Source organism: Pygocentrus nattereri, chromosome 20 (genome assembly GCF_015220715.1).
Source record: "Pygocentrus nattereri isolate fPygNat1 chromosome 20, fPygNat1.pri, whole genome shotgun sequence".
NCBI classification, from domain to species: domain Eukaryota; kingdom Metazoa; phylum Chordata; class Actinopteri; order Characiformes; family Serrasalmidae; genus Pygocentrus; species Pygocentrus nattereri.
In genome coordinates, this window is record NC_051230.1 from 26087100 (window position 1) to 26114591 (window position 27492).

Sequence of the window (27492 nt, forward strand, 5' to 3'; positions counted from 1 at the left end):
GAGTGGAGTGTAGTTGAATTTACTTTAAAGAACTGATTTTGTTTCCCTCTGACGCTTCGTGTCACATGGTAAACTCTCCATGTGTTGGGACGTATTTGAGGAAGGGGAGGAGTGTGTGTGTGTGTGTGTGTGTGTGTGTGTGTGTGTGTGTTAAACCAAGTCCCTTTTAGTAACTTACAAAAAACAAGCCCTGGAATTCTGGAAATCACACAAATGTTAACAGTTGCACGGGAAGCGTGGCCTCGTGATCATAACTGTACCACTCACACACGACGAGGGGCGGAATAAGTGGGCATGTTGATAACTGTACGTGACGTCAGTCGTGTTGCGCAGCCGCAGCTGTGAGGGCGAAGATGGTGCTCATCAAAGAATAGTAAGTGTAATGTTCCTTCACCTGATCTTTCTCTTCTGAACTTAGCTGGGCTACGCGGTGTGTAAGGCTCTGGCGTCTGTGGGGTTTCCGAAACTTTGTTGTAAGTCGAGTAAGACGTGACGCGCCTGGTGCGGATCGCGGTGTGGTTTGGGTGGATTCAGCCGGCTTGCCTGAAGTCTGGCCTACCGGCTTTGACAGCAAGACTACCACCTATCCAGGTAGCATGCAAACGATAACCTGAAAGTTTCACGAGAGCGCGAGATGTCGACTTGTTACATGTTTAATCTGGAGTTGAACATCTTATTCACTGCGCTGTGCGACAAACTGACCAGAGAAATCGACGCGAATCGCTGCGCTTTCTTCCCAAGTTCTAGTTTTAGCCTTGTAACTTATCGCACATCTCATATGAGACATTGGTGCGTTTAGTAGACCGATTTACAAAAGGAGAGAGGGGGGAAAGCGAGCTGGGACTTTATGGAGTTCATTTACGGAGGCGAAGCTGGAGGCTACGTACTCCACCTGTGGCACATGCAAACGGGAAGCGGCGATGACTAGAGTAGCGCGAGAGCTGCCTCGGTGATTCATTTGGCGAGTCATAGCAACCGAACAGTGTCCATGGCGCGTTGTACTGACGCTTGAAAGCGAATGAATCAGTTCAGTTCAGTTCAGTTCAGTTGTGCTGGCCACGCTGCTAAACCCACAGTGTTACTCACAGTTAACCTCAGTGATGAGCACGACTGCGTGCTGCACGCTGATTGTAGTACTAGTTAAACGATTCTACGACCCCTTAGAAGTGGCTTTTGTTTGTTCGGGGGTGTTTTTGTTTGACTCCTTAAGAGTTAAGGGGTAAACATTATAATCCAAAATGCTTGGAAGGCATGTAGGAACATGTCCGGCTCCGATGGAAGAACTCTTGAATGAGGCATGTTTACGCCTGATGCCTCATTAAAGAGGTAGTTCGGTGACCAATGTTCCCCTTGTCTCAGATGTAGTCGACATAGTTAGTCAGATTAAATGCAAACTACGTGCTTACATCACCTCACACTTCACCTCAGACTGTGTTGAGTGGCTATGCAATCGGAAACTGAAACTGCGTGACGTAGAGGCCACAGGCACAACGTAACACACAAATAAAATATTTGACTGACGTGTTAAACCACGACTAATGTATTTTTCTCCACTGTGGGACAGATAATAATAATAATAATAATAATAATAATAATAAAAATAATAAAAAAAAATCTACTGCTTTACCAACTGTTAATGTCAACTTTGTCAATATACTTATTTAAAACCAAAATGCTACCATCTGATAGATGCTGTCAAATTATAAGAAAATCCCAGTGTTCAGATGTTTTCTCCTTTTCCTTTAAATGGAACAAAAATATTTATTTTTTGTCTTTGTTTACTAAAGGAGGCTGTACATAAGCCTAGCTAGGACTTGGTGTGAGCTGATCACCTGCTTTAAAACGGTGCCGTGTTGTGAAGCAATATAAGGTTGGATTTTGAGATTTAAACAAACAGGTTACTAACCTAAAAATCTTGCTCACGTGCCCTGAACACACACTTCTGCACAGATCTCTTCGAAACACTGATATATAGGAGAGTGTGGCTAGGTAATGTGGCCGGAAGCACGCGCTGATTATATAACATATAGTCCGTTCTAAATTGTGCAACACTTGGTTGTTCCCCACACTTCCCTAGCGTTTTCTGTAATAGGCTGACTGAAGTAAATTTTCAGACTACTGTTTCAGTTCGTGTTGATAACAGTGTTGTATATAACAAAAAACTTGACTAATTGATTTTTTTTTTTTTTTTTTTTTTCCCCTTGCGTGATCATGTGAGTAGTGCCCAGTGCAGTGGGATGCAGCCCAATCCGATTTAGGAGACTTTGTTCCTGTTTCATATGTACTAACCCCCAGAACATGCTGCTAATGCTCCTGCGCACAGGCCAGGATCTCATACAAACAAAGTTGCTAAGTGACTGACATACAGTGCTGTCAGTAATACAAACAGCCTACTTGCCCAGAAGACATCCACCTTCCTCTTTTTGCAGTGACAATGTCTGACAAAACTGCCTGATGTCCTGCTACTGCTGGTATCCCCTTCTAAAAGGATGACAACTAGCTCAAGTTGTCCCTGCTGATATGCCCACTGCTAAATTAGCCTGATATTGTTAGTATCCCTAGACTGGCAGCCCTGCTGCTGGGGTGAACTTCCAGCTCTGGCAGCTACAACTGCGTTCTTTTTGGCATCTATCATACCAGCTCATTGAAGTCAGTATATTTTTACGTTAAGTCCAGTGGATGGGAGCTATGCTCATGTTGCCGGCTAAGGTAGATAGATGTCAGTTCTCAATCAACCAATCAAACCCATTTTTAGCAGCTTCATGCGAAATGCAAACAAATGAAAATGCTTGGATTCCAGAGCATTTGTACGTCCAGGAATGGAATTGTTTTGTTCCTGGACAGAGGACCAAAATCCTGGACAGGGTGGCATCCCTAACTGTGCCTGGTTTTTCCCTTTAGCTCCTATATCTTGGCTCATAAGCTAATCACTGTGCGCCTGCCTTTCCCTAATGGTGCTGCTTCAGCATAAAAGCCTAGAAGTGGTGTCTCAAGTGCTGGACATAAATGTGCAATGGCTACTTGGTGAATTGTCTACAAAAGTCTTTGTTCACAAAGTCAGTCTGGCCTCTTCTCATTTAGTCAGCTCACTGGTGCTACCTCGTGTGTTAGGGTATCTCACTTTGACTCTCAATGGGTCTCATTCACAAATCTTGGCACAGACGTAAATACACAGATTATCCGCAAGTCATGTTATGTACATCGTTCTTTATAACAGAAGCATCTTTTATATGACCTGCACGTAATGTTGTGAACTGCTGGTTATCTAATCACACAGGAAATGATGAACCTGACTGATGGGCCTTGTTTGATAAGCTGATGATTTAGGGTACAACCGTCTGCAGTCGCTCATTTGCAAGCAATGTCGTTGTCACTAACTGAGCTAATGAATAACTCCGTGATGTCTTTTCTCATATGGAAACACTGCTTCTCACTCTTAAAAAGAGAGCTCTTCGGGTTCCTTAGTTACGAAAATTGTTCCACATAGAACCATGAACAAATAACCCTTTTCATGATTGAAAGGTTCTTCATGTCGTGAAAGCGCGTCTCAGATCGATGGAGAACGTGTTGTAGATGGTTCGATGTAGTACCAAAAAGGGTTTTTAATTGCAACAAGCTTGAAATAGCAATTGAAGAGTGCCTTTTGGTGCTTTATAGAACCCATTTGAACCCATTTTAGAAAACCATCTACAGCACGTTCTGAAGAACCCTTTCATGATGAAGTTGAAGTATTCATGGTTCTGTGTAGAACCATTTCATTTGCTAAAGAACCCATTAAGAGCTTTTTTTGAGTGTACTGTTACTGTGTAGAACTGTTTTATTTATTTATTTATTTATTTAACTTTTGAAAAACATGTAAACGAGCTATATAAGCGCATTGCCTAGAATTACTCAAGATTCCATCAAGAATGCTTTTATCTGAACATTTCTATTGCTGATGTCTGTTACTAGAGTTTCTGTTACTGTCTGAGTCACTGAAATAGTAACACATCTTTTTTTAATTAGTGGTTTCACTGGCAAATGGAAGTTCTTACAGCACACCTAACGAAGAGCATGTTGCTGCGAGGCTCAACCCAAAAATAGCCTATTGGGTCATGGAATGTAATGGCCGTAGCTTGCTTTGCTGGCTTTGCAGCCCGGTGGCCTTCCATTCTCCTGTGAAGAGTGGACGTGTGAATTCACATAGCTGCGATAGATGATTCTTGCGGACGCGGCGCAGACGTTACGCGGTTATGGTTGTCTTACACGAGGCTTAGCTAATAGTGAAAATTATTTGAGGTATTTGCATCTTAGCTGGCTAATAGTGAAAGCAATGGGAACGTATAGGCCACTGCTACATTGTACAGACTGCGTGCTTGAATCATCTCACCTGTGCTCCAGATGTTTGACAAAGACTTTATATTTCAAGGAGAACAAATCATGTGCCAGAATGAGATATAAAAGAATAATCAGCAAGAAGGTGATTCCAGTTTATAGGTTAGTGGTGTAGTCGGAAGCATTCACTTAATCAAATGACAGCTGTCGTCCAAGTCACACGACAAAGTCGTTTTATAGGTTTTGCACTGTGAACAAAACTCCCAGCTTTTTGCTCGACTCATGTCAGTGATTAAAGAAAAGGTCCTCTCATTGTAACATCTAGTCATTAAACAGGCTGTGACATAAGCAAGGCCATGTCTAAGCCAGTACTGAGTCAAAAACCTTTTACTTGTGCACCAGCTTAGTATCTCTCACTATCTAATCTTTTTGGAGGCTTGGCAGTTATCCATTTGATTTATGTGCTTTATGTGTTCTTTTGCACCTGTGTGATGTCATAGCTTTGTGGTTAGTGTGACCTTGTCCTTCCTCACTGGACAAAGGCAGGGACTTCACTTTCCATGGGGAGCAGACCTTGAGCTGTGGAACGTGTTCTGGACAAAGGTGTCCACTCTGCAACTAGCCTATATGAGAGTGTGAACAAGCTGCCTTTTGTATATAGTTCAAGTTAAGCTGAGCAATATGGCCCAAATATATCATCAGTACTTGAAGACCTTTGTAGGGAACAGGGTACACACATTTTAGTTTTACTGAAATTTGATGAGTTAAAACAGACACAGTTTACCAGTAGAGCCATATAGCAGCGTTGCACTACGCCCAGTTAACAGAGCTAGTTATACGCTCTTGAACCATTTGCATGGTGTTTGGTCTCCTGACCAAAGATTGAAACCTTAGGCATCTAGGCCTCTTCTAAACCTTGTTTAATGGAACATGTAGCTTAAGTACAGACCGTATGCTTAGCTTATTTTGATGTAGTCTGGGATAATTTTGTATTACTCGCCAGTTAAAGCAAAATGTTATGGCAATCATTGTGTTTTACTCAGGTGGCCATTGAGTTAAAATATTTTATCAGAGACCCTCATCTGGTTCAGTGCACTGAATTAAACACAAACACATGGCCTTATTTGCCTTCTGGCTATGCGGTTTACCCTTGATTGGAACATCCTCTTAGTAAGATTAGTTGAGCACATACACAATGGGAGATCTCCTGGTGGTGGAGGTACATTTTCTTAGTCTCTCGAGTGTCAGCTGTTTCTCTGAATATCAAGTTCCCTTTTTTTTTTGGATCCCACTGCTGGGTCCTATTAATACAATGAATATAACGTGTCGCCATATCTTTTCAAGGATCTGAAGTCATTATTCCTGGCAACTGGGAGGTCAGAAAGTGTTTTAGCTGCCCATTATGGTTGGTTTGTTTAGTTTATTATATACCAGCTCTCTGTGGAAGAATGGAAGAATATCATTATATAAGAAAATGTGATCGAGTCTTCAGCATGAAACTGGATTGATTAGAGGATTAGAGTTTGCACTCCACAGGTGCTATTCTCGCTCTCTCGCTCTCTCTCTCGCTCGCTCTCTCGCGCTCTCGCTCTCTCGCTCTCTCGCTGTCTCTCTCTCTGTCTCTCTCTCTGTCTGTCTCTCTGTCTCTCTCTCTCTGTGTGTCTCTCTCGCTGTCTGTGTGTCTCTCTCTCTCTCTCTCTGTCTCTGTGTGTCTCTCTCTCTCTCTGTCTCTCTCTCTCTCTCTCTCTCTCTCTCTCTCTCTCTCTCTCTCTCTCTCTCTCTCTCTCTCTCTCTCTCTCTCTCTGTCTCTCTTTCTCTCTCTCTCTCTCTGTCTCTCTCTCTCTCTCTCTTTCTCTCTCTCTCTCTCTCTCTCTCTCTCTCTCTCTCTCTCTCTCTCTCTCTCTCTCTCTCTCTCTCTCTCTCTCTCTCACAGGAATTGAAAACTATCTTGTTGTTAACCACCCCATAGAACACTCATCGGTCTAGCTACAAAACAGTACAGACTTGTTTCACTACTGTTTTTAACGTGCCCTCTCAATTTCCCTCTGCAGAAATCCCCAGCAACATCTTGAGCGCTGTTGCTTCATTATATTAGCTGAAATGAAGTTTGTTCGTTGACCCCTTGGAGGGTCAAGGGAGCGAGTCAACAACCCAGAACAACAAAATGGTTCTAATACCTCCACCTTTAGACTGGACTGTTTTGTAGCAAACTGGTTTATAGGTTAGAACCTTTACTCTGCTAGCTAGTTAGCTAATTAGCGAACTAAGGGCTACAGGCTTTAAACGTGTTAGGAATGTTCCTCTCTAAAGAAAAGTACTACGTCAGGATTACTAACAATGGCGGTGACAGGAACCACATGCCTGAAGAATGTAATTCCTCTTAAAGCTACCTCACAATGTTAAATCGCTACGAATATGGCACCCGATGCCTGAGACGTTGTTTTATGGTAGTTTAGAAATAAGAGTTTGGGCTAAAACGCCCAGAAGGAGAAGCGGCTTAGAAAGGCTAAAACACTTTTTAAGCTGCACTCATGGAGGAGAGGCACATGTAGGGTATTGTATAATTTTGTATATTGTATAATTTTACCGTTATCAGAAGAAGTGTGTAGGTTCAGTTGTCATTTTGGATGGTACGTAACATGGCTGGCTATATTTGTGTTGTGCACATTGCAATCCCAAGTCCCTATGAATATCACTGTAAAGAAAACCAGAGTCAGTAAGTGTCCCTACACTTAACCATTCCGCATCAAAGCATTCGGAATGACTTCAGATCATTATGATTAATGATAATTATTTAATTATGCCCATTTTTGACAAATCGGCGTGATTTCCCCTTTAAGCCAAAGCTATATTACAACGTTTTGCATAGAGGGATAATGAGCTCGCTGAGGTGAGCCTAGAGCCATAACAAAGCTTTGTTCTTTAAAAGGCAGGTGGGTTTGTAGAGTGAAAAGAAATCACTCTTCACCTTTTCCTGCAAGTGGCCACTTGCGTAACGCAGGTGCAATCCACTGCAATCCACACTAGTGAAAGCATGGACATTACATATCACAACCCAAGCCGAGTGTTCGGTGACGTTCTTATCCTTGTACCCCTCATGCTACAACTTGCGCACTTGTGTGTGTTTTTAATGATCTGTATGCTCATTTATTAGAGTAGAATATCTGAAACTAAAGCTGTGCTTTATGGGGTCCCGATCTGACACTCTAGCCACAAGCTTATGTGCGAGTCATGAAATAAATATGATACAATACATTGTATATATCCTTTCTGAGCTGGTTCTCTAAGCTTATGTCAGATGTTAAATCCTATCCCATGAGACAAATGTACTCTGAATGTAGCCACCCAGGTTATTTTGCTTTCTTTCTTACTTTTTTCTTTTCTTTTGCAGCCGCGTTGTCTTACCATGCACCGTAGAGGAGGTAAGGAGGTTTTTCCTTTTCTCTCCATGAACTTTCAAACAGGTAAACATACATTTCTACCTGCACACGCAGATGCATGCATGTGCGCACACTCTTGCACTTGGTCCAATGCAGTGGTCCTGGAGTTGTTTGGCTGATTTGCAAAGTAAGCACACATGCAGTTTAACTCCAGCTGTTATGACAGTGGTTTAATGGCTCCTCCATTGTGTTTATGTGCACGTTTAAAATCATTGTTCAGTGTTATGAAACTGTTCAGGCTTGCTCCCAGCTCTCCATACATGGGCAAGAAATTTAACAAGAGCAGCTAAGCAGCTATTAATCCAGTTGCATTACCCTGACCGAAATGCAACTCCCCATGCCTCCACTGGTTCATAAGCTGCCAAAGCACTGATTACTCAGCTCTGTTGTGCAAGATATCTGCACATGCACTTTCAAGCCGAATGCTTTGGCTAAGAATTCGGATACCCATATCAGTTGATATAGTTTGTCTTTTGTCACATTTTCTGTTTGCCATTCTGCAAGTCCTGAAATGTGCAAAGTCTTAAATAAGATAAGGGTCATTCTAGCAGTCGTGCGCGAAGAACCGGATGTCCCACAAAAAAATTGCAATAAAATGTTTGCCTATCCCTTTTGAAAGTCCTAAAAATAGGATAAGTTGTTTTTTATGTAGTCAATAAATTTTGTCCAAAAATGCATCAGTGTTGTCAGGGGCAGTCGTGGGCTGGAGGTTAGGGATCTGGCCCTGTGACTGGAAGGTTGCCGGTTCAATCCGCAGCGCCGACAGTCCATGACTGAGGTGTCCTTGAGCAAGACACCTAACCCCCAACTGCTCCCCGGGTGCCGTGGATAGGGCTGCCCACCGCTCCTGGCAAGTGTGCTCACTGCCCCCTAGTGTGTGTGTTCACTAGTGTGTATGTGGTGTTTCACTTCACGGATGGGTTAAATGCGGAGGTGGAATTTCCCGGTTGTGGGATCAAAACAGTATCACTTAAACTTAAACTTAAAAAAATTACAAAACAAACACAGGCAGGTCTTTTTGAACTGCTTCTTACGTAAATAGCTCACAGGAAGATTTCATTCGGAGAAATCCTTGGTTACAATATCTTTTTATATTTCTGATATTGGCTAAACTACTGACAAGTTCATGTGTCAAAAAATGTCAATGGTATTACTCATGCAAAAGGATGGCTTTAATATTTAAATAAAGTAATATAAAGGCAGTATTTTCTACATATCATGTGAAACTAAAATGGTAGTGGTCTATATTTTAGAAAATTTGAGTAATTTTGTCAGTGGTGTTAATGTAAGTAATTCCTTTTTGGTAACACCACTGAAATCAGTTGCACTGGTACTTACTAGTGATGTCTAAAATTACACAAAAAAAAATAAAATCAATCAGAAAATGTTAAATTTCACGTTTATCGCTTTCCGTTATAATACAAATGCTTAAATCATAGTACAAATAGGAAGTCGTTGAGCCGTCACTGATGTAAAATCTAGTCAGCAGTGTTGTATCATTACTGATCTAAAGTTCTTGGTGGTGTTTGTTGATATTTTCCAGTCCCCATAATTAAAGTTCTGACTCTCAGGTTAGCGGATTCTGTGAATTAAATCATTGGAAACGAGTGGCATCTGTGTCCTCACATTAGAGTCTGTTCATTACAGGATCAAAGATATATCTATAGATCCTTGGAACCTCAACAGCAGCTAAAGGACACGTCACTTGGACCCTAGTCCAGCGTCTGCTATCTGCCATATTATAGTGCAAAGGACAACCTAAAAACGCAAGCAGGGCAGGACTGTGCTCTGTTGGTTCTTATGTTGAAGGTCATGGTCTTCTCAAAATGGATTTTCACAAAGAGTCTCTGTGTGTCTTAGTACCAAGTGGGACAGCTGTACTCTGTGGCTGAGGCCAGTAAGAATGAAACAGGAGGAGGCGAAGGCATTGAAGTGTTGATGAACGAGCCTTATGAGAAAGATGGAGAGAAGGGACAATACACACACAAGATCTACCATCTCAAAAGGTGTGTGATCCTCAACTTTGTCTTGATCGATCGCTACTTAAGCAGGCTCTGTTATGACTCGTGTTCTGTGTCCTTAGTAAAGTGCCCGGCTTTGTGAAGATGATCGCACCGGAAGGATCTCTGGTCTTCCATGAAAAGGCATGGAATGCTTACCCATATTGCCGAACAAGTGAGTGGTGGCTACAACGCATTTTTCAGTCATTTTGCGATGTGATATGTGGAGGAGCTTTTTCCCCCTCTTCATCATTTAGTATATATAGGATATATAGTAGCAGTAATAGTTTTTAGTAGCAGATAATTATGAGCAACATATTGTCCTCTAAATACTATAAATAGCATTTAAGAGCTAAATTAAGCCCAGCATTATGTGCATGTAGAAATGTTTCCCTTTCATCTGCCAGCTTGTAATAATTTTGAGAGTTTCATACTGAAGTGGTGACTCAGCATCCTGGCCATTTCCTGTAGTAGACCCCTCCTGAACAAATGAGTTTGTAAGTTTGTGCTAAATGGGTTTTGACTCTGGATAATCTCTTTCTTTCTTTTCTATCGCATGCATCATCCCTTTGCATCAGTTGTAACGGTATGTATACTGAAAAGATCATGTCTCTTTACTTAGAACGTTTAGTTTAATAAAATGTTAAGCTTCTTAAAAGTCTTGGACTCCTTTTATGATATACCTTCCCATACCTTAACACTTTTTCAGTATTGTTTGTTTTCATTGTTTGGGCACAGTGGACTAAGATTAAAATGAAGGATTATTTTCTTCAAAAAGCCCACAGATGTTCAGAAATGGCCCTCTTTCCACTGATTTCTGAAGTCCTCTTGGACTTCGTGAAGTCTTGGCTCCATCTAGTGGATTTATATAGGACTGCAAATGTATTCTTTGAGTTTTGATTAAACTGGTTGTGTACCAGTTGTAATGAGTCTCGTTTTCACTGTAGCAAACCTAGCCCAGTTTTTAGAATTGGGATGTACTAAAGGTATAAAGTTAAGAGCTTAATTTTTGATAATGTTGAATGAAACCCCTGTGCCTGTTCTCCTAGAATGAATACATGAAGGATGACTTCTTTATCAAGATTGAAACGTGGCATAAACCTGATCTTGGAACAATAGAAAATGTGAGTTGGAGTGTTTCTGTCTCTGCATGTACTGTACCTGTATCATTTCACAGATGACATAGTATCATGTATTATATAAAGTAAGGTGCAACATTTAGAGGCCACCCTTTCATTTATATAATTTGCTGCCATTAAGTACCAGTTGTTCATTTTCCAGTGTCAGGAAAAAAAAACCCCAAATATTTAACTGAAAATGATTTGCTTTCATTACAGCTTCCGTTCTTTTCAGGAGATTTGCTTAGTTTTTCAAAGAAAGCTGCAAGGTTATTCTCCCCACACCTCCAAAGCTCAGTCAGTGATGTTGAGGTCTGGACTCTGGAGCGGTCAGTTCATTGCTCTGAGTATACAAGTAGCTTCTTTGTGTGACTTTTGACATTTTTCTTTTTTTTTTAAAACCTATTTGATAACAGCTTCTTGAGAGCTATGGCATTGAATCATCCTCTCACAGTGGAAGGATGGACAGAAACCCCTGTGGATTTATTCAGATCTGATGCAAGAGTGAAGATAGATTTCCTTTTCTCACAGATCAGATTTAAAGACCGTTAATCTAGTGGTGTCTCTGGTCTACCAGGCCTTACATGGTTGTTAGGAGTCCCGTTTATATCGCCTGAAAAATGAATAACGTACTTAATGGCTGTTTAACTTCAACTTTTCTAGTACTATTCATTAGATTTCATACTGTAATTTTGTAGTGTATTATAAATAATGAAAAAAAAACCCTACGTTTAAAAAAAATTTATGGATGGCTCTCCCTGGATTTGAGTTTGAACTTCATCATTACTCGCCCTTGACCCAAGCATAGCGTTGTCACAGTTGATGATGCCCCCAATGAAAATGGGAAAAGATGGTTGTTGAGGAAGGGAGGTCGTTGCTTTCATACTGCTAGATTGTTTGTGAAGGGACTGGCCTGTCCATTCTATCAAAATGGTCTTTTATAGCTATTCTTGTGAGGTTAAACAAGCTTTACTAAATATTGACAAATCCCATTTACCCTAATCAGTTCAGACTTGCTTCATAATGTTGAATTTAAAATGCTACATTTTCAAGCTGAACTGTGTTGGTGTATCTAATCAGAACTAAACGGGTATTGATATTAGTTTGATTATGTGACCACAGAACTAAACCTGATTATCATAACATTGTGAGCTTTTACTCTTGTACAGTATAAATATACTGATCAGGCATAACATTATGACCACCTCCTTGTTTCTATGCTCATTGTCCATTTTATCAGCTCCATTTACTGTATAGGTGCACTTTGTAGTTCTACAGTTACAGACTGTAGTCCATCTGTTTCTCTGCATACTTAGTTAGCTCCCTTTTACCCTGTTCTTCAGTGGTCAGGACCACCATGGACCCTCACAGCGCAGGTATTATTTTTGTGGTGGATCATTCTCAGCACTGCAGTTATACTGATATGGTGGTGGTGTGTTACTGTGTGTTGTGCTGGTTTGAGTGGATCAGACACAGCAGTGCTGCTGGAGTTTTTAAACACCTCCGTGTCGCTGCTGGACTGAAAATAGTCCACCAACCAAAAATATCCAGCTGACCACTGTTGAAGGACTAGAAGATATGACCAACGCAAACTGTGCAGCAGCAGATGAGCTGTCGTCTCTGACTTCCAGTCTAATAGAGTGGAGAGTGAGTGGACACAGTATTTAAGAACAGGGCAGTCGTTGGCTGGAGGTTAGGGATCTGGCCCTGTGACTGGAAGTTCGCCGGTTCGATCCCCAGGGCTGACAGTCCATGACCGAGGTGTCCTTGAGCAAGACACCTAACCCCCAACTGCTCCCCAGGCGCCGTGGATAGGGCTGCCCACCGCTCTGGGCGAGTGTGTTCACTGATGTGCATGTGGTGTTTCACTTCACGGATGGGTTAAATGCGGAGGTGGAATTTCCCCGTTTGTGGGATCAAATAAAAAGTATCACTTAAAAGGGGGTAACAAAGTAGCAGAGAAACAGATGGACTATAGTCTGTGACTGTAGAACTACAAAGTGCACCTATATTGTAAGTGGAGCTGATAAAATGGACAATGAACATGGAAACAAGGAGGTGGTCATAATATTATGCCTGATCATTTGAAATGAATAAATGCAATTTAAATATAGGAGTTTTGCACTACAGTTTGTCTTTAGGTGGGATTTTTTTGGTCAATATTCTGTAAGCCTTGTCCAACCTCGCAATAGTTGCTAACATTAGGGAGATTATTGGGCAAAGAAATTCCAAAGAGTACCCTGTTCTCAGTTTTTGGCCTATTGTGTATTGTTTTTCATCCATAGGTTCACAAGTTGGACAGTTCTACATGGAAATCAGTGGAGGTGATACCCATTGACATTGCAGACAGAGATCAAGTAGCCCATGGTGTAAGTTCCTCTCTCTTCAGTTAATATGGTTAATTGGTGCCTGTTTTCAGTACTATTGTCCTGTTTCGCTTCTCCTGCCCACGCTTGCATCAGTGCAGCATCCTTTATTGACACAGCTCTGAAGGCTGAAATTAGAGGTGAATTAAGGCTTGACTTTCATAAACCATACATCTGTTTACCACCATGTATGTTTAATGCTGACTACATTTTGGTTCACTAGTTGAGTTACTCAGCAAAGTTCAATCAGCCCAGTTTAGCTTTTTGTTGCAGCTGTGTTTCATGCTCAGTCACGGTCCTTTACTGCCACCTTGTGGTGAGTTGGTGTAGTGACCTTCCCATTATTAAACTAAGAGGGTAAGATTTGAATTAGTACGGATTTATTTTAGTTAACTTTTCCTGACAGTGAAGGTTTATGTGCTTTTTGATTTCAGAGCTTTGATATGAGCAGTTTAATTACTTATGAAGGACCTAAACGCCTTTTAATGGTAGAACTCAGTTGGTCAGTTTTTTTCAGTGACTTAGTGGTTTCTGCTGTAGATGGCGGTTTATGTATTGAAGTAAATATTTAGTTTTATATAAAATCTTGACAAACACATTTATTGCACATAATTAATTAATTCTTAACATGACCCAGCCAGCTGTTTCCCATACACTGTCAAAAAAACAAAAGCGTTTTTAAAAATAATTCCTGTAATATATATTAAAAATATGACTTTAAATTCAGGATTTGAGCAATAAGCAAAGCATAATCTTTAACTGTCAGTTTATTTTGTTTTTTGTCTTTCTTTTGTATTTAATTATTGTTGTTGTTGTTGTTGTTGTTGTTGTTGTTGTTGTTGTTGTTATTGTTATTATTATTATTATTATTATTATTATTATTATTATTATTATTATTATTATTATTATTACATAATTTAGCTTCATACATCACACCCTATAGCCAATGTAATATGAAAGATAGTCAGGGTAGTTGTACAGATGTCTAAAGGTGAAAATTACATATGACGCTTATGATACTGTATGTGTGAAGTAATGTAGGGACGATTCTGCAGTTCAGAAAAGTTGTTCTCAGAATTGTGTTTTCTTATGACACTGACATGTTCCTGGCAAGTTTGGACAGAAAGCTTACGAATAAGAGCTTCACCAAAAGAACACTTTATGTAGGTGGCTGAATCTGGCAAAACTAGTCTAATGAACTAGTATTCACCACAGCTTCTTGAATTGTGTTTGTGGAGGAGAATGAGGAACGTGTGTGAGGGCGAGGGAGAACTCTTAATGATAGTGTTTTTGCCTATAGTTGCTTCTGTATGTGTGTGTGTGTGTGTGTGTGTGTGTGTGTGTGTGTGTGTGTGTGTGTGTATTTTGTAGAGTCTCTCAGGTCTCCAGGCTCTGTGTGTCTGTGGGCCCTATCAGGCTCTAGCCTCGGGCATGGCCGCAGGCATTGTGCTGAGAGCCCGCAACGATGAGTTAGTTAGAGTAATTAAGGCTCTGTGCAGCTACACACACACACACACACACACACAAACACACACACACGCACACATACACTTTCCTCTTCCTCCTCCGCTTTGCATGAATTCACACCCAGCCTCATTAGTGCATAGTCACGCATTGTCCTCCAGACAGTGCATATGGTATTAAACAGGCCAGTTTACTCTGCTGTGTGTGTGTGTGTGTGTATGTGTGTGTCTTTACTGCTTGTTTGCTTCTCTTGCTGTATAGTAGCCCTGAAAAGCTGCTGTTTGGCTTCAGGCACATCATGATTTATTTACAATTGCAAGGCCCTGGAGGTGCAGTTAAAATTAAAGGTTTTTCGTCCGTTTATTTTAGCTGCTTTTTTTTTCCACCTGTCTTCCAGTTTATTACATGGAGTCTCTTTCTCTCTCGGTCTCTTTCTCTCCACCCTCTCTTCGTTTCTGCTCTTGTATTATTTTTAATAATAAAAATGAAAAAGTGTCCCGTATTACACTCTGATTACCGCCACATACTGTAACAGCTTAACAATGTATCTGAAAAATGTTGTCATCGCCGCATTGTGTCTGCCACTGTTAGCCTTCTTTGTCATTAATTGTGTTCCAAAAAATTGAAATGATCAGAAAATAAAATGAATTCTTTATGTAATTGTATGCAGGATTACAAAGCAGACGAGGACCCTGCACTCTTTAAGTCAACGAAGACAGGCAGAGGACCATTGGGACCTAACTGGAAGGTAAGAGAGAAGGACAACGCAGGGTGTGTGTTATTAACCACATATTTTTGGTTTTAATAATGAGTCACAGGCATTTGTCTGTAAAATATGTGGAATTTTTTTTTCTACAAAAAAACGCCAAAGATACAGTGCAGGGGTGCTTCAGGGCCAGGATGGGGGATTACTGGTCTCATGATCTAATGACTGTTAAGTATGATAATCAGAATCGCTGCATTTGCCAAAATAATTGCATTTATTGTTTTTTGTCAAAATCAAGTCTGCTAGATTATAACTAGGTACAGTTTTATGCGGAAAAGAGAGCATCCGTGTAAGAAGAGGCTTCATCAGCAAAACAACTGCATAGATCATAGAAAGGATTTGGACTAATTACAGAGAGCCTGTGAACAACCCGTGTATAGCATTTGCATCAAGTGTATGGCGACAATAACAATTAAGTTGGCATTAAATATATTAATTTCTTCCGTTTTCCTTCTCAAATGGTTTATTATTTGCAAATGTGAAACAGAAAATGTGTTGTGTTTATGGTGTGTGTGGCATTGTATTCATGGCTTCTTTTGTAGCTGTTTTGTTGGTGAAGTTTGTCTCTTCATAAATAACATACATCTTGTAGTGAATGACTTCGTATATTTTGATGCTGCGTTTTGCTACATCACTCACCTGTAGTTGAGACTTAACAGAGATGGAAAAACAGCTGGATTTGTGAATGGATCTATCATTAGCCTCACATTAGGTGGTATAAATGTGCAGAAAGGTGCAAGGTGAAGTAAGAAGAGTGGTTAGACGGTGGCTGGAGGTGTAGGCCATGAAGGAAATGTCGACGGAGGGAATGGCAGATAAGACGTGAGGAGGAGAGGGAGAGCGAGGGAGAGCGAGCAAGTAGGGGTGAGCCTGGTAGAGTGACAGTGGTGTGTGACTATGCTCTGATGAAGATAAATCACTTCTATCCTGCTTCTAATTGAGCTTAATAGATATCACAGTGATTGGAGCAGACGAGGCTCATCTTGTTAGGGTGAGTGTGTGTGTCGGTGAAGCGAGCAAGACGCGTGTAAGAAAGAGAGTGAAAGGCTCAGTTGTGCTTCTTAAAGTTGAACAATGACACAGTGCAATAGAATCTGTTCATATCAGTGTTAATTAAGGCTGGGCAGACTAAAATGTATCTATATACCATTACAAAAGCCTGTTGTGTATCTAGAAGCCATGAGCAAGATGAGTCTTTAGCAGCGGCTGAAACGTGGAGTTACACTTTCCCTGTTTGAGCGGAGCGAACGGCGATCTGTTCTCCTGTGACCGAGTGCGAGTGACGAGATAAGTGGTGAAACTGTACTGTCCTACAGCGAACTCGCCTCTTTCTGTACATCCTAACAAACTTTAGTAGCGTTAAATCACAATCCTCACATCTACAGCACTGTTACAGCGCTCCAACGGTCATATTTTAGTATTAGTGCATTCTCAAGCAACGAAAGTGAAAAGTGGGTTCATGTGAGTTGCAGCCCTGATTTAAATAAAAGTAAACTGAGGAAGCTGTGAGGCATTGGAGAGCGAGAAAACGCCATCTTTCCAGGCTTGCTGTTTTTAGCAGCTGGCTAACTTGAAGCAGCGCTGCATTACTCTAACAACATGGCGAATTTATGATACTGTAGATCAAACACGACGCAGAAGCACCGCTTTCAGTTTAAACATATGTAAAAGGAGGACTCTTTGACTGGTGTTGATATTGCGATTCACCCCTCAAACTACTATGATAGTATAGAGAAATTCAGCCGTCTGCTAGCTGGTGTTTGAATACAGTGATAAGTAAAAGTCTTCTGACACTTTGTTTGTTTCAAATGGACAGACCGAATTTAAAGAAAGCTAGAACTTTAATACAGGCTGCGACCAAAAGACAACTATACGGACAAAATAAAATTTAGAATTAAACCTAATTTATTTCTTTTTAAGGCAGAAAACGAACATATGTAATGTGTTTGTAATGTGTTTCACAGTGACCCTGAGACTAAATCCAAATAAATGATCCCAGAAAAGAGAGAGCATTTAAAAAGTTGTATCATGAAATAAAATGATGCACCATTGTGCAAGCAGCTGCTGCAACACCAGTGTTCCTGAACATTCCAAAGATAGCCTGTAACAAAGACCATCTCCTGAGATTTGGTGTCTGCTGTCTTCCAGTATTTGTATCATTTTAAATTGGATAGTTGGTCCCAAAAAGTTACACCTTTATCCACACCTAATGATGACTGATTAGGATATTTGTTGGAGAGGTTGTATTAAACCTAGACATGAACGTGCATTCCAAGAATCTGTGTTGGTGTCTTCAGAGACAGTTGATAGAGAGAAAAAGGTGCGGAGAGGAAGCTTTTAAGAAAGAGAAATATCACTCCTCAAAAATAGTCTGCGCTCTCAACCTCATGTGCACAGAGACGTTAAGGTTGTACGTGAGCTTTAAAGTCACTCATAATGATGCACCCTTTACACTGATATTCAGGTTGTCACAATTAATTTATTAGCCACTTATTTGCTTATAAATTAGGCAAGTTTTTTGCCACTTAATTCTTTTTAGTATTTATTTTAGTCTTTTTAAAAACTTGTTTATGCTCTTTTTGTATGACTGAAAGGCTCCGTTTCGTTTGTAATTGTTGAATCTTTTTACTTTACTTCTTATATTTAAAAAAAAACAAAAAACAAAAACTATTTACTCAAAAAATCGGCAAAATAGTCAGTAGAAGTCAGGCTTGTAACCGGCGTAACGACTTGATTACTAATGTAACCAAGTCATACTACTGGATCTCCACAGCCTGGACGCTCTTCAGACCTTACTTCAATGCCGGAAACTTTCTCCATTTTCATGAGACAAGCATTTTTATCCTTCTCTTCCCTGCAGAAAATAAGCTACTATGAGCTCCTATAACCTCCGTTTGTTGTTATTTAATTAGATCAATTTCCTTTTTGAGGCCAAAGATGAAACTGAGGCTCAATTTTTCTGCCTCTCCTGAGCGCAAAGAAGAATCTTCTATCTTGCTCTGCACACACGCTCCCTCGTCGACTTCCTCTTTAGTCCTTAAAGCGCAGCTCCTTTGAGCTGCAGAGTCAAAAAATGTCACCGCCAGCTGGTTTTCATGTGGGATTCGTTTCAAGTCAAGTTCTCCTATTTTGTGGTGGCGGGAACTTTTCTAAGCCCGTTGCAGTATCAGCCCCTCCCTTCCGCTTCTGACTCCCTCTTGCTCCATTCGACTGATCGGAGCATCAAACGTGACGACGTAGCTGGTGATGGGCTACTTTTTTCTCTCTTAGCTAGCAGAGAGTGCAAAAATCAAATGATTAATTAAGCAGGTGTTGTCGGCTAGAGAACGTGCCAGAGTGCCGTGTGTGCAAGCAGGTCCTCGATGTTAATAATGTAACTGACCTGCTGCTGAAAAGTGATTAGCACGTCACTTTCGTCACTTTTTATCTGTCTCCCCGGCCACAAAGGCAGCCGTGTGGTTTGTAGCAGTGTTGCTTACAGAGGCCGGCGCAGCAAAATCATGCTTAAATCGTGAATTTATCCACTTTGCTCTGTTTTCCTCTTCCCCACCACCCTGATTCACTCCTCCCCATCTTCTTTTCATGAGATAAAAGTAAAGAACAAAAAAAAAAAAAAGCTTTCAGCTTCTGGATGTCTATCCCCTGGTTTGATTATAATTTTATCATCTATTGCAAAGCATTATGTTTTAATGGAGCTTTGGTGCTGTACTGAGATTGTTTTGAGACAGTTTTGCTATATCTTTTCCACTTCTTGTGTCTCAGGTTTTTAAACTTAAGTTTCTGGTATAATCTGTTTCTTTGCTCTTGCAAATGTACTTTTTCCAAGTTTTGAAACTGTCACATAATAAACGACACTATTGGGTGAATGCCATGTCCTGCCTCATTACTGTATGTGATTCTTAAACGATTTCTATTTTTGTTTGACATCGCAGAAAGAGCTGGTCAGTAATCCTGAGAGCCCACGTATGTGTGCCTACAAATTGGTCACGGTTAAGTTCAAGTGGTGGGGCCTGCAGACCAAGGTCGAGAACTTCATTCACAAGGTAAGGCACTGCTGAGTATTTGTGCACGTTTGAGTCCATCAGAGCTGCTATTTATTCACATTTTTAACAATTATATGTAAGAGAAATACACAGTGTTGGATCACAACAATGGGTCCTTCTTTTTAAAACCCACGTACACAATTTTCACAAAGAATCTGACATTTCGTTCTTAAATTAAGAACCGAATCTACACACGCTCAAGATCACAAGGGTGCGAATGAGTGGTTTAAAGACTTCTTTAAACAAATTTAGGAAAAACTCAGGAAGATATTAGTGAATGAAGTCCATTATCCCCATAGCTATAGGGGGTGGGGCAAATAGCTGGTCCCTGGACATGAGGTCTGCTAAATACACTTCCATTGAAATTGGTGGGCCTTTTTATTATGTTATTTACAAAGAAGATTGTAGTGTAGCTTAACTTAAGCTTAAGTGTTATTGTCTTTTTTAAGCTTACCGCACATTCTTTGTCTGATGTTAGTGAAAGTGTAGTACATAGCCTATTCATCAGAAAGGGCATGGACTTTCCCTTTGTTCTTCGAGTTTATCACCAATTTACTGAACCAAACCGTGTATTACATTGGTTTCAAACGATCTCCTAGAAGACATATTAGTAAAGTATGAAATTCAGCTTAAAACTTCTTAAACTAAACTTTTTTTTGTTGTTCTGAATCAAACCTAAATAATTTTAAGGCTACTGAATGATGCTTTTTAGCATACGCCCAATACTGCATGCTTTTTCATTTCAGCAAGAGAAACGGATCTTCACTAACTTCCACCGCCAGCTGTTCTGCTGGATTGATAAGTGGGTGGACCTCACTATGGAAGACATTCGGAGGATGGAGGAAGAGACACAGAAAGAGCTTGAGGAGGTATGGTTGTTAGTTTTGGATAATGACTTTCATTCATACTGAATTGACTTTGTCCTTCTGGTTAGGAATTTTTTGTGAGCAACTTTATTTTTGATGACATAAATAAAAACAAAAATACATAAACATACAAATAAATGCCCCCCCTTCTGCTTTTCAGGCAAGACTTTCAAATGTTTTATGAAATTTTGTTACTTCTCAGTTATGTACACTGTCCTTCCTGATTTTAGTTTTAATATGATTAGCTTTATGTAAGGAAAAATGAAGGTTTAGGGCATAGAGAAAAGGCCTGCTGCAGTAGAGGGTTTCCTTGTATAATGATCAGGCATGATGTTCTTATATCCTGCTAATTTACAGTGTTTGCCATTACTGACTATGACAGTTGTGCTACCTATACAAAGCACATTTTATCAATTGTGTATAAATAAGATATTCATGGAACAGGAGTGTAGCATTAAAATTTATGATTGGAGTTTTCCGTTTGAAGAAAAGTATCTCTCTCTTAATTCTTAATAATTTAATTTAAAACATTTTTAGAAATTAAAAACTTAATCATTTTTAAGTTAAAATGTTGGAATTCTCTGAACATAAAAACTGATCAAATACATGATCTACTAACACACAAAAGAAAATGAAGACCCTCATAGCTCCATCCAGCAAAGAGTCTGCAATTCCCAATTCCGTCTGCTTTGCCCCATTCTGTGTAACTCTTCCTACAATCATTTGAGCCTTTCTCCAATACAGGGTTCCTTCCCAGTGTTCCTATAAAACACTTCCTTTTGTTCTGCAGTACCTTCTAAAACCTTCTGATTCTGCATTGGTGTTTCTTTGTTGGTCTCCCCTCAATAACCTTCCTGATTTGCTGATACTGTCCTTTTGCATCTAGATGCGCAAAAGGGGTTCAGTGCGAGGCACAAAGGCAGCAGACGACTAGCTTCGTCGGATTTAGGTTCAAGCGATGTGGTGTAAGTGCATCTGTTAGGGGTTCAGATTCAGCCACCTGTGGCTGTTTCATGCTAAATGCATTCAAGCTAACTGTGGTGTTTAGTCCGTGGTGAATGGGTCTCTAATGCATCTGCATGGACATGTTCAATCAGTGTTGTGTGCTCGTACACACGGTGCTCATGTTGTTTGTGTGTGTGTGTGTGTGTGTGTGTGTGTGTGTGTGAGAGAGGAAGAGAGTGGGTGCACATACAGAGAAAATTTAGAACATGGTATGGACATTATGAAGACTTTAGCACGAAATGGCAGCGTGTCAGGTGCAGATAAACTAATATTGAGCCTTATGTTTATGCTTGACTCAAATGTTACAGTATAAATGACATTTGGCAGAGCTACAGTGTAACTACAGTTGTCTTGTATTCCAAGTTTTCCTTTCCAGTATCTTTATTGTTGTGCTCATATGGCATGCGCTGCCATTAAAAAAAGACAAGAAACATTAAAGTGTGAGTAAAGTAAAATATGCCAGTGATTAACAGACAATACAGTGTGTAGACCTGTCATGATCAAGAAACTTGAGCTGACAATTAATTACCAAATAAATCATTGGAAATAACAGCTTGTCTTTTTTTTATTGTATGCATCTGTTAAAATTCAAGTTTAAAGTGGCCATATTTGCTGATTAGTTATCTCGCTTCCTAGATGTCAGTACTTGGTAGCCCCCCACATACAAAAGACACAGCTTAAGCTCAAATAAACATCACTGACTGCTGCTTTCTGAACATGTTCTAGCAGCAATCCAAAGTTAGAACTGTTGTTCTCATAAGACCCATTGTGTCCATCCATCCATTTTCTAAGCCGCTTCTCCATCAGGGTCGCGGGGGGATGCTGGACCCTATCCCAGCAGTCTTCGGGCGGAAGGCGACCCATTGTGTATCTCAGTAAAATTAAACTAAACTCGGAACAGTTGCACTTCTAAAATGGGCTTTTACATCTCACACAGCCCTACTGTATTACCCTTAGTCACTGATAAGGGGCTGAATTAGGTCAAGTGGATGTGAGGAAGAGGGAGCAAGGATAAAATAGCTGTAAACACACAGGTGGAGGTGTTTGGTTGGCTCATATGATTTATTAGTGCTGTCGCAATTATTCGATTTTAATTTTGTTTGTATTAAAATTGACCTCTGTGAATCATAAGAGTTGACAGCATGATGATCATGCATATTTGTTCTCTTACAGTGCAAAACGAAGCTGTATAAACACCTTTTAGATACATTTTTACATAGTATTATTTTAAAGACTTTAAAGTCTTCCAAGGTAATATTTTTTCCAGGAAATGGGTTTTGGAATCTTTCAAAAGGATGCAGTAACTCTAATTACTTGAATAATCATTCAAATAATGGGTAGTTTACTCAGTCACTAATATAATCAATAATGACAGCCCTAATGATTATTTTAAAATGGCATATACATTCATTTGCACTGCTTTCTCTTTCTGTTTTCCTTTAACAGAAAGCTGCATTTCTGAGATTGCTGTAAAACCTGCAGTCCAGGGTCTGATTTGTTTGGCATCCTAGAGTGAAAAATCACTCAGTGGCTTGTAACCAGGGCTGTCGGTCTCTAGACCATAAGACCACCCAGCTCTTGAGAATCAAACATTAGTTCTTTTGAGGATCAAAACAGAAACTTTTTATTATCTATGATTTTGTTTAAACTTCAATCAAGAAGCAGTTTAATAATCAGAGCTGGCAGTTGGTGCCGTAAACATCCTTGTGCAGTGTTTTAGGTTTGTGCTGTTGTAGACAGATTCATCTGAAGAATTATTACTCACACAGAGCTCAACACAAGTTGGTTTATGACTGCTGATTGCAGTGGTCATGCTCTGAGAAAAGTTTTAATTGAAGTTGTTGATGCTTTCCGAGCAATGCAATTGCTGGCTTTCTTAATGAAAAGGAACAAGAAAAGAATGTGTGAGACGTTGCTGGAAATGACTAGGCCTGGATTGAAATACCCCCGACCAAACCCCCTACTAGAATGAATGGCTGATATAAAGGAATGGATGAGTTAGATATATAGTGGTGGTGAAACGGGTGTCTATGAGATGCTAACTCGTTATTTGTGAGTCTGTCCATCTTGCAGCGCACTAACTTATCTGTCCACTCTTGTCCATAGTCCTAACATAAAAATGTGTGTGTTTGTATATGTGTGTGTGTGTGTGTGTGTGTTCACGCTTCAAGATGTTCCTTGAGGGCTTATTAACATACAAATGGAATTCTGTACTTGAAAAGCACCTGTGCCATGATTGCAAATGAGGAATAGAGTAGAGGAGCGTGGGGGTAGGGAGGTAAAGAATGGCTTGAATGTTGGAATATTCATTGGGTCTGTCTACCCTCTCTGCTTATGGCTAAGGTTATTTTTAAACAGTTTGTCTGTTTAAGAATTCCGATCTAGGCCCGTCGAATTCGGCAGCTAATTGGCTTTTTGAAGTTGTCAAGACTTCCCATGCTTCAAATCCTGAAGTCAAAAGCTCTAGCTCTTCCATTTAATTGGTAGACAGATTTGAAACTTCTTAAAGCTTTTTAAACTTTCTCAACAAAGGCTGAATTGGGCTTTCTAGTATTGGATTTTTATGAATGCGATTACAGCTGTAATGCATTTTATATTGGGCGTGCCTTCTATCACTTGAAATTTACTTAAAAAAAAACATTCCCATAGGTTAGGAGTAAGTTATTTCCCTGGAGGGTGGTTGCTTTTCAGAAAACCTGCCTGGTGTATTTTCACTGCGCAGATGGCAGAGGTGTTGCACATTTTAAATGGTCATGCCACAAGTGGTCATGTTGTACTAACAGCTTCTGAAGTCATTAATTGCAGTTGTGCTCAATGCTGCCTGATTTAACAGACATGATGTCCTGTCTTAAAGCATGCCCGACTAAAAAAACTTTAAATAAGAAGCCAACATGCTTTGGGCTAAAGCTGCTGTTGTAGGGAAATAATAATAGGTATGCCAATCATGATTTTTTTTTTTTTTTGAGCATTTATCAGATTAAACTCCCAGCTAATGAAGACAATACGATTGTTTATTTACACAGATTACACAGCTTGGCCAAAATAAAAATCAGCAGCAAATTGCATGTTCATAAACTCCATATTGGTTGTTTCTGGCTGATTATGATTGTGCATACCTAAAATTCATCCAAACCTTCTGCTTTAGCTGTTGGTGAAATGTATCTCTGGTCTCTTACAGGTCTGGATGTTTGCTAATAATACGCTTCTTTTTTGTCCTGTGATGTATTTTTCCTCTTCTACCCTTCCCGTTTCTTAGCTTCGCAGACACGGTCAAGTGCGAGGAACCAGCGCTGCTGATGAATGAAAGCAACATTCCAAACTCGACTGACTACAACGACTATAGGAGAAGAAAAGCTGAAGACTGGCCTTCATCTACGGCATTCACCAGTCTCTCACCAAAACCCAGAGAGCTTATTATTGATAGATTGAGCAAATCAACTGCTCTGCCCCCATACTGACCCAATCACACTCTCTCTGTGTCAAGTGAATAATCGATGCTTTTAGATTTAGTAAGGACTATTTTCCCCCCAGGGCCTTTACCACAAGAGCCTTTCCAAAGAAAAACAAACAGCTCTCAAAAGTGTTTGAGGTTTGGCTGTGAAAGAACAAATTATGCAAAAGTAAACATGTTTTTTTTTTCCCTCTTGGCATGCGTTTTTAATTCCAGGCTGAAAGAAATTAATCTTGAACATCCTGATTCTTGTTGCCTCTCCACACAGTCACCACTTTAAGACAGTTGTTGCACCCGCCCCCTCCTTTTTTCTTTTTTCCCCTCGCTTAGTTGGCGCTGTTTTTCACTGTCTTACCTTAAAGGCAGAGTTGATCCTGTCAGTTTGTTGGCTCTACTCCTGTCCCATCCTGCCTTGGCCATTACCAAGAAATAATCCCTGACCCAACGTCTGCGAGCATACCATTCAATAGTAAACACTTTGCTTCAGAGTACTGAACCACAAACACATCGGCATGCACATGAACACGAACACACACACACTCCCAGGTGTGGATGCCTTTGTGGTGACAGGTCTTTTATAAGCTTTATAGGAGCAAATCTGCACACGTTGTGTCTGTTACAGTTGTGTTATTTTGTTTCTGCTTTATTCGTTTTCTTCTTCACATGTGCCTTTTAAGAGAGTAGTATAAATCACTTTCTTTAATGGTGCTGCTATACGAGCGACATGCTATTCACCATTACACATTTCATCCTGATCTTTGTCCCATGTAGAGGGATTCCTCCATAGTTTTGGAATGCAAGTTTCCATCAACTATTTTGAATTTGCCTCACTGGTACTATAGCGTCTTAGGCTCTGCTCTGGTGCTACAGAATACTATGACGACCCTATAGAGCAATGAGATGCTTAGCTTTAGGTGTAACCGAAGCCAGTTTAAATGAACTAGTATGTGCTACAACTGCAGTGCTCAGGTTCCAGATATGGTATCAACCTCCAACATATAAAGTCTGCCCATTATTTTCTCAGGGGCTAACCCAAGCCTTCACCTGAATCCTAAAGCCTAATTTTCTAGACAGTTCACATACTGTGTCAAGTTGCCTTAAAACGAAGTTACTAGAGCTTCAACGGAGATACCTATGTGACTTTGATGAGCTTGTTATTGCTTTTGTTTGTGGGTTTTTTAGTGAATGCCATGTTTTATTTGTTTTTTTTGTACCTCATATAGTCCACTTTGAAACCAACATTGCCTTTCTTGCAATCAATAAGCACAATTCACGCCAAAGGCCTGGCTGATGATGTCCTCCTGGGGCCTCTTAATTGCAATGTCATTCTCACCATTTTTCTGCTCAGAGAAAATGTGTGAGTGGTTACGTTTCTATCACTGGTAGTGACCTCCTTTGGTTAACTAAGAAAGTAATGTTTGGGTGAAAAATGCAATAAATAGTCACTGTGCTAACCCTAGTGTTACTTCTCAGGGGCAATAAGGCACCTCTTGTTAATTCAACAGCGTAGCACTGTTGCTTCTTCTGATACATTGTTAAGCCTGTTAAACTTCAGTGTTCATGTTCAATAAGCGGTCTTTAAATAGTTTTTCGCTCTTAAATGTTGGGGTGATGAGGAAAAAAAAAAACGGATTACTTCTTGAGTTTACAGTGAGTCTGAGTCAGTGAGTCAATGTCTACCACCAATTTACAGCTTGTCTGCATGTACTGTACTGGAAAATGTGTGTTGTATTTAAGCAGTGCAAACGCTACAAACTAAAACAAACCAGCTTGAAAGATCATGGTTCTGTATGCAGTTACATTTAGCACTTGTTCTAGAACATATAAAAATCTGTTACAGACAAAACCTGTTAAGGACCTTTTGATCCTTCCATCTGTTGATGTATTTTCAAAGAATTTCAAAGACACTGCTTAAAAAATCGGTTTGGCATTTACTCCATTGATGTCAAATAAAGGCATATCTGGAGCTGGTTGATGGACTGCAGCATAATCATGATTATAATTTCTCATTACTTTTGTTAATCCACGACCCTTAAATCCTGTATGTCTGAAATTGTACTTTTAAGTCTTTTATAATGATCGTAAACTTCAGGGGATATATTTGTGAATGTATGCTTAACTTTCTGTTCTGTATATTTTTTTTCTTGGCCTACAAAGAGAGACCTAAATTGTCCATTAAATTACAGCACAAATACTATAGACTGCTTGTTTTTCTTCCCCCAACTGCCTCTTTGTGTTTGTTAACTCAGCGTTACGTTTATGCACACGTTTTCTGAAACACTTTTTCCTTCTTGGTCGCAGGAGCCTATCCCAGCAGTTATGCAGAAGGAAACACCCTGGATGGTTCGCCAGTCCATCCCAGGGCAGATACACATTCACACGTAGGAGCAATTTAGCATGTCCTGTTGGCCTGTGGGAAGCACATTGCAAAGTGTTGAATGTAAAGTGCTGCCACAGGACTCTAGAGCAGTGGACATGTTCTCTGGAGTGACTAATCACGCTTCTCCGTCTGGCAATCCAATGGACGAGTCTGGGTTTGGCGGTTGCCAGGAGAACGGTACTTGTCTGACTGCATTGTGCCAAGTGTAAATGGGGGGGGGGTTTGGTGTGTGGAACCTTAGTTGGAACCTCAATGCTTCAGCAGACCAAGAGATTTTGG

The 27492-nt window shown here is 40.2% G+C and overlaps 1 protein-coding gene across 3 annotated transcripts; it reads left to right on the top strand.

The window, feature by feature from the left end:
• Positions 1 to 178: 178 nt before the first annotated feature.
• LOC108437411 (phosphatidylinositol transfer protein beta isoform) lies at positions 179 to 27030 on the top strand. Of its 3 annotated transcripts, none has more exons than XM_017714494.2 (12): positions 180 to 373; positions 7706 to 7736; positions 9615 to 9760; positions 9838 to 9929; positions 10333 to 10340; positions 10804 to 10878; positions 13158 to 13241; positions 15373 to 15450; positions 19401 to 19511; positions 20258 to 20380; positions 21264 to 21342; positions 24639 to 27030. In XM_017714494.2, the coding sequence occupies exons 1-11, from the start codon at positions 354 to 356 to the stop codon at positions 21309 to 21311; spliced, it is 816 nt and encodes a 271-aa protein (XP_017569983.1). In that variant the 5' UTR covers positions 180 to 353; the 3' UTR covers positions 21312 to 21342; positions 24639 to 27030. The 3 variants fall into 3 exon arrangements, with proteins under 3 accessions (XP_017569984.1, XP_017569983.1, XP_017569985.1); XM_017714496.2 differs by lacking the exon at positions 180 to 373 and adding an exon at positions 405 to 591; XM_017714495.2 differs by lacking the exon at positions 21264 to 21342 and having other exon boundaries at positions 179 to 373.
• Positions 27031 to 27492: the final 462 nt, after the last annotated feature.

What these genes read in the sequence shown, in the direction of transcription:
- LOC108437411 (XM_017714495.2), top strand. Translation starts at nt 354, where the DNA reads ATGGTGCTCATCAAAGAATA. An exon ending in AAGATCTACCATCTCAAAAG is followed by an intron (nt 9,761 to 9,837) that starts GTGTGTGATCCT and finishes CTGTGTCCTTAG; the next exon opens with TAAAGTGCCCGGCTTTGTGA. An exon ending in TCGAGAACTTCATTCACAAG is followed by an intron (nt 19,512 to 20,257) that starts GTAAGGCACTGC and finishes TTTTCATTTCAG; the next exon opens with CAAGAGAAACGGATCTTCAC.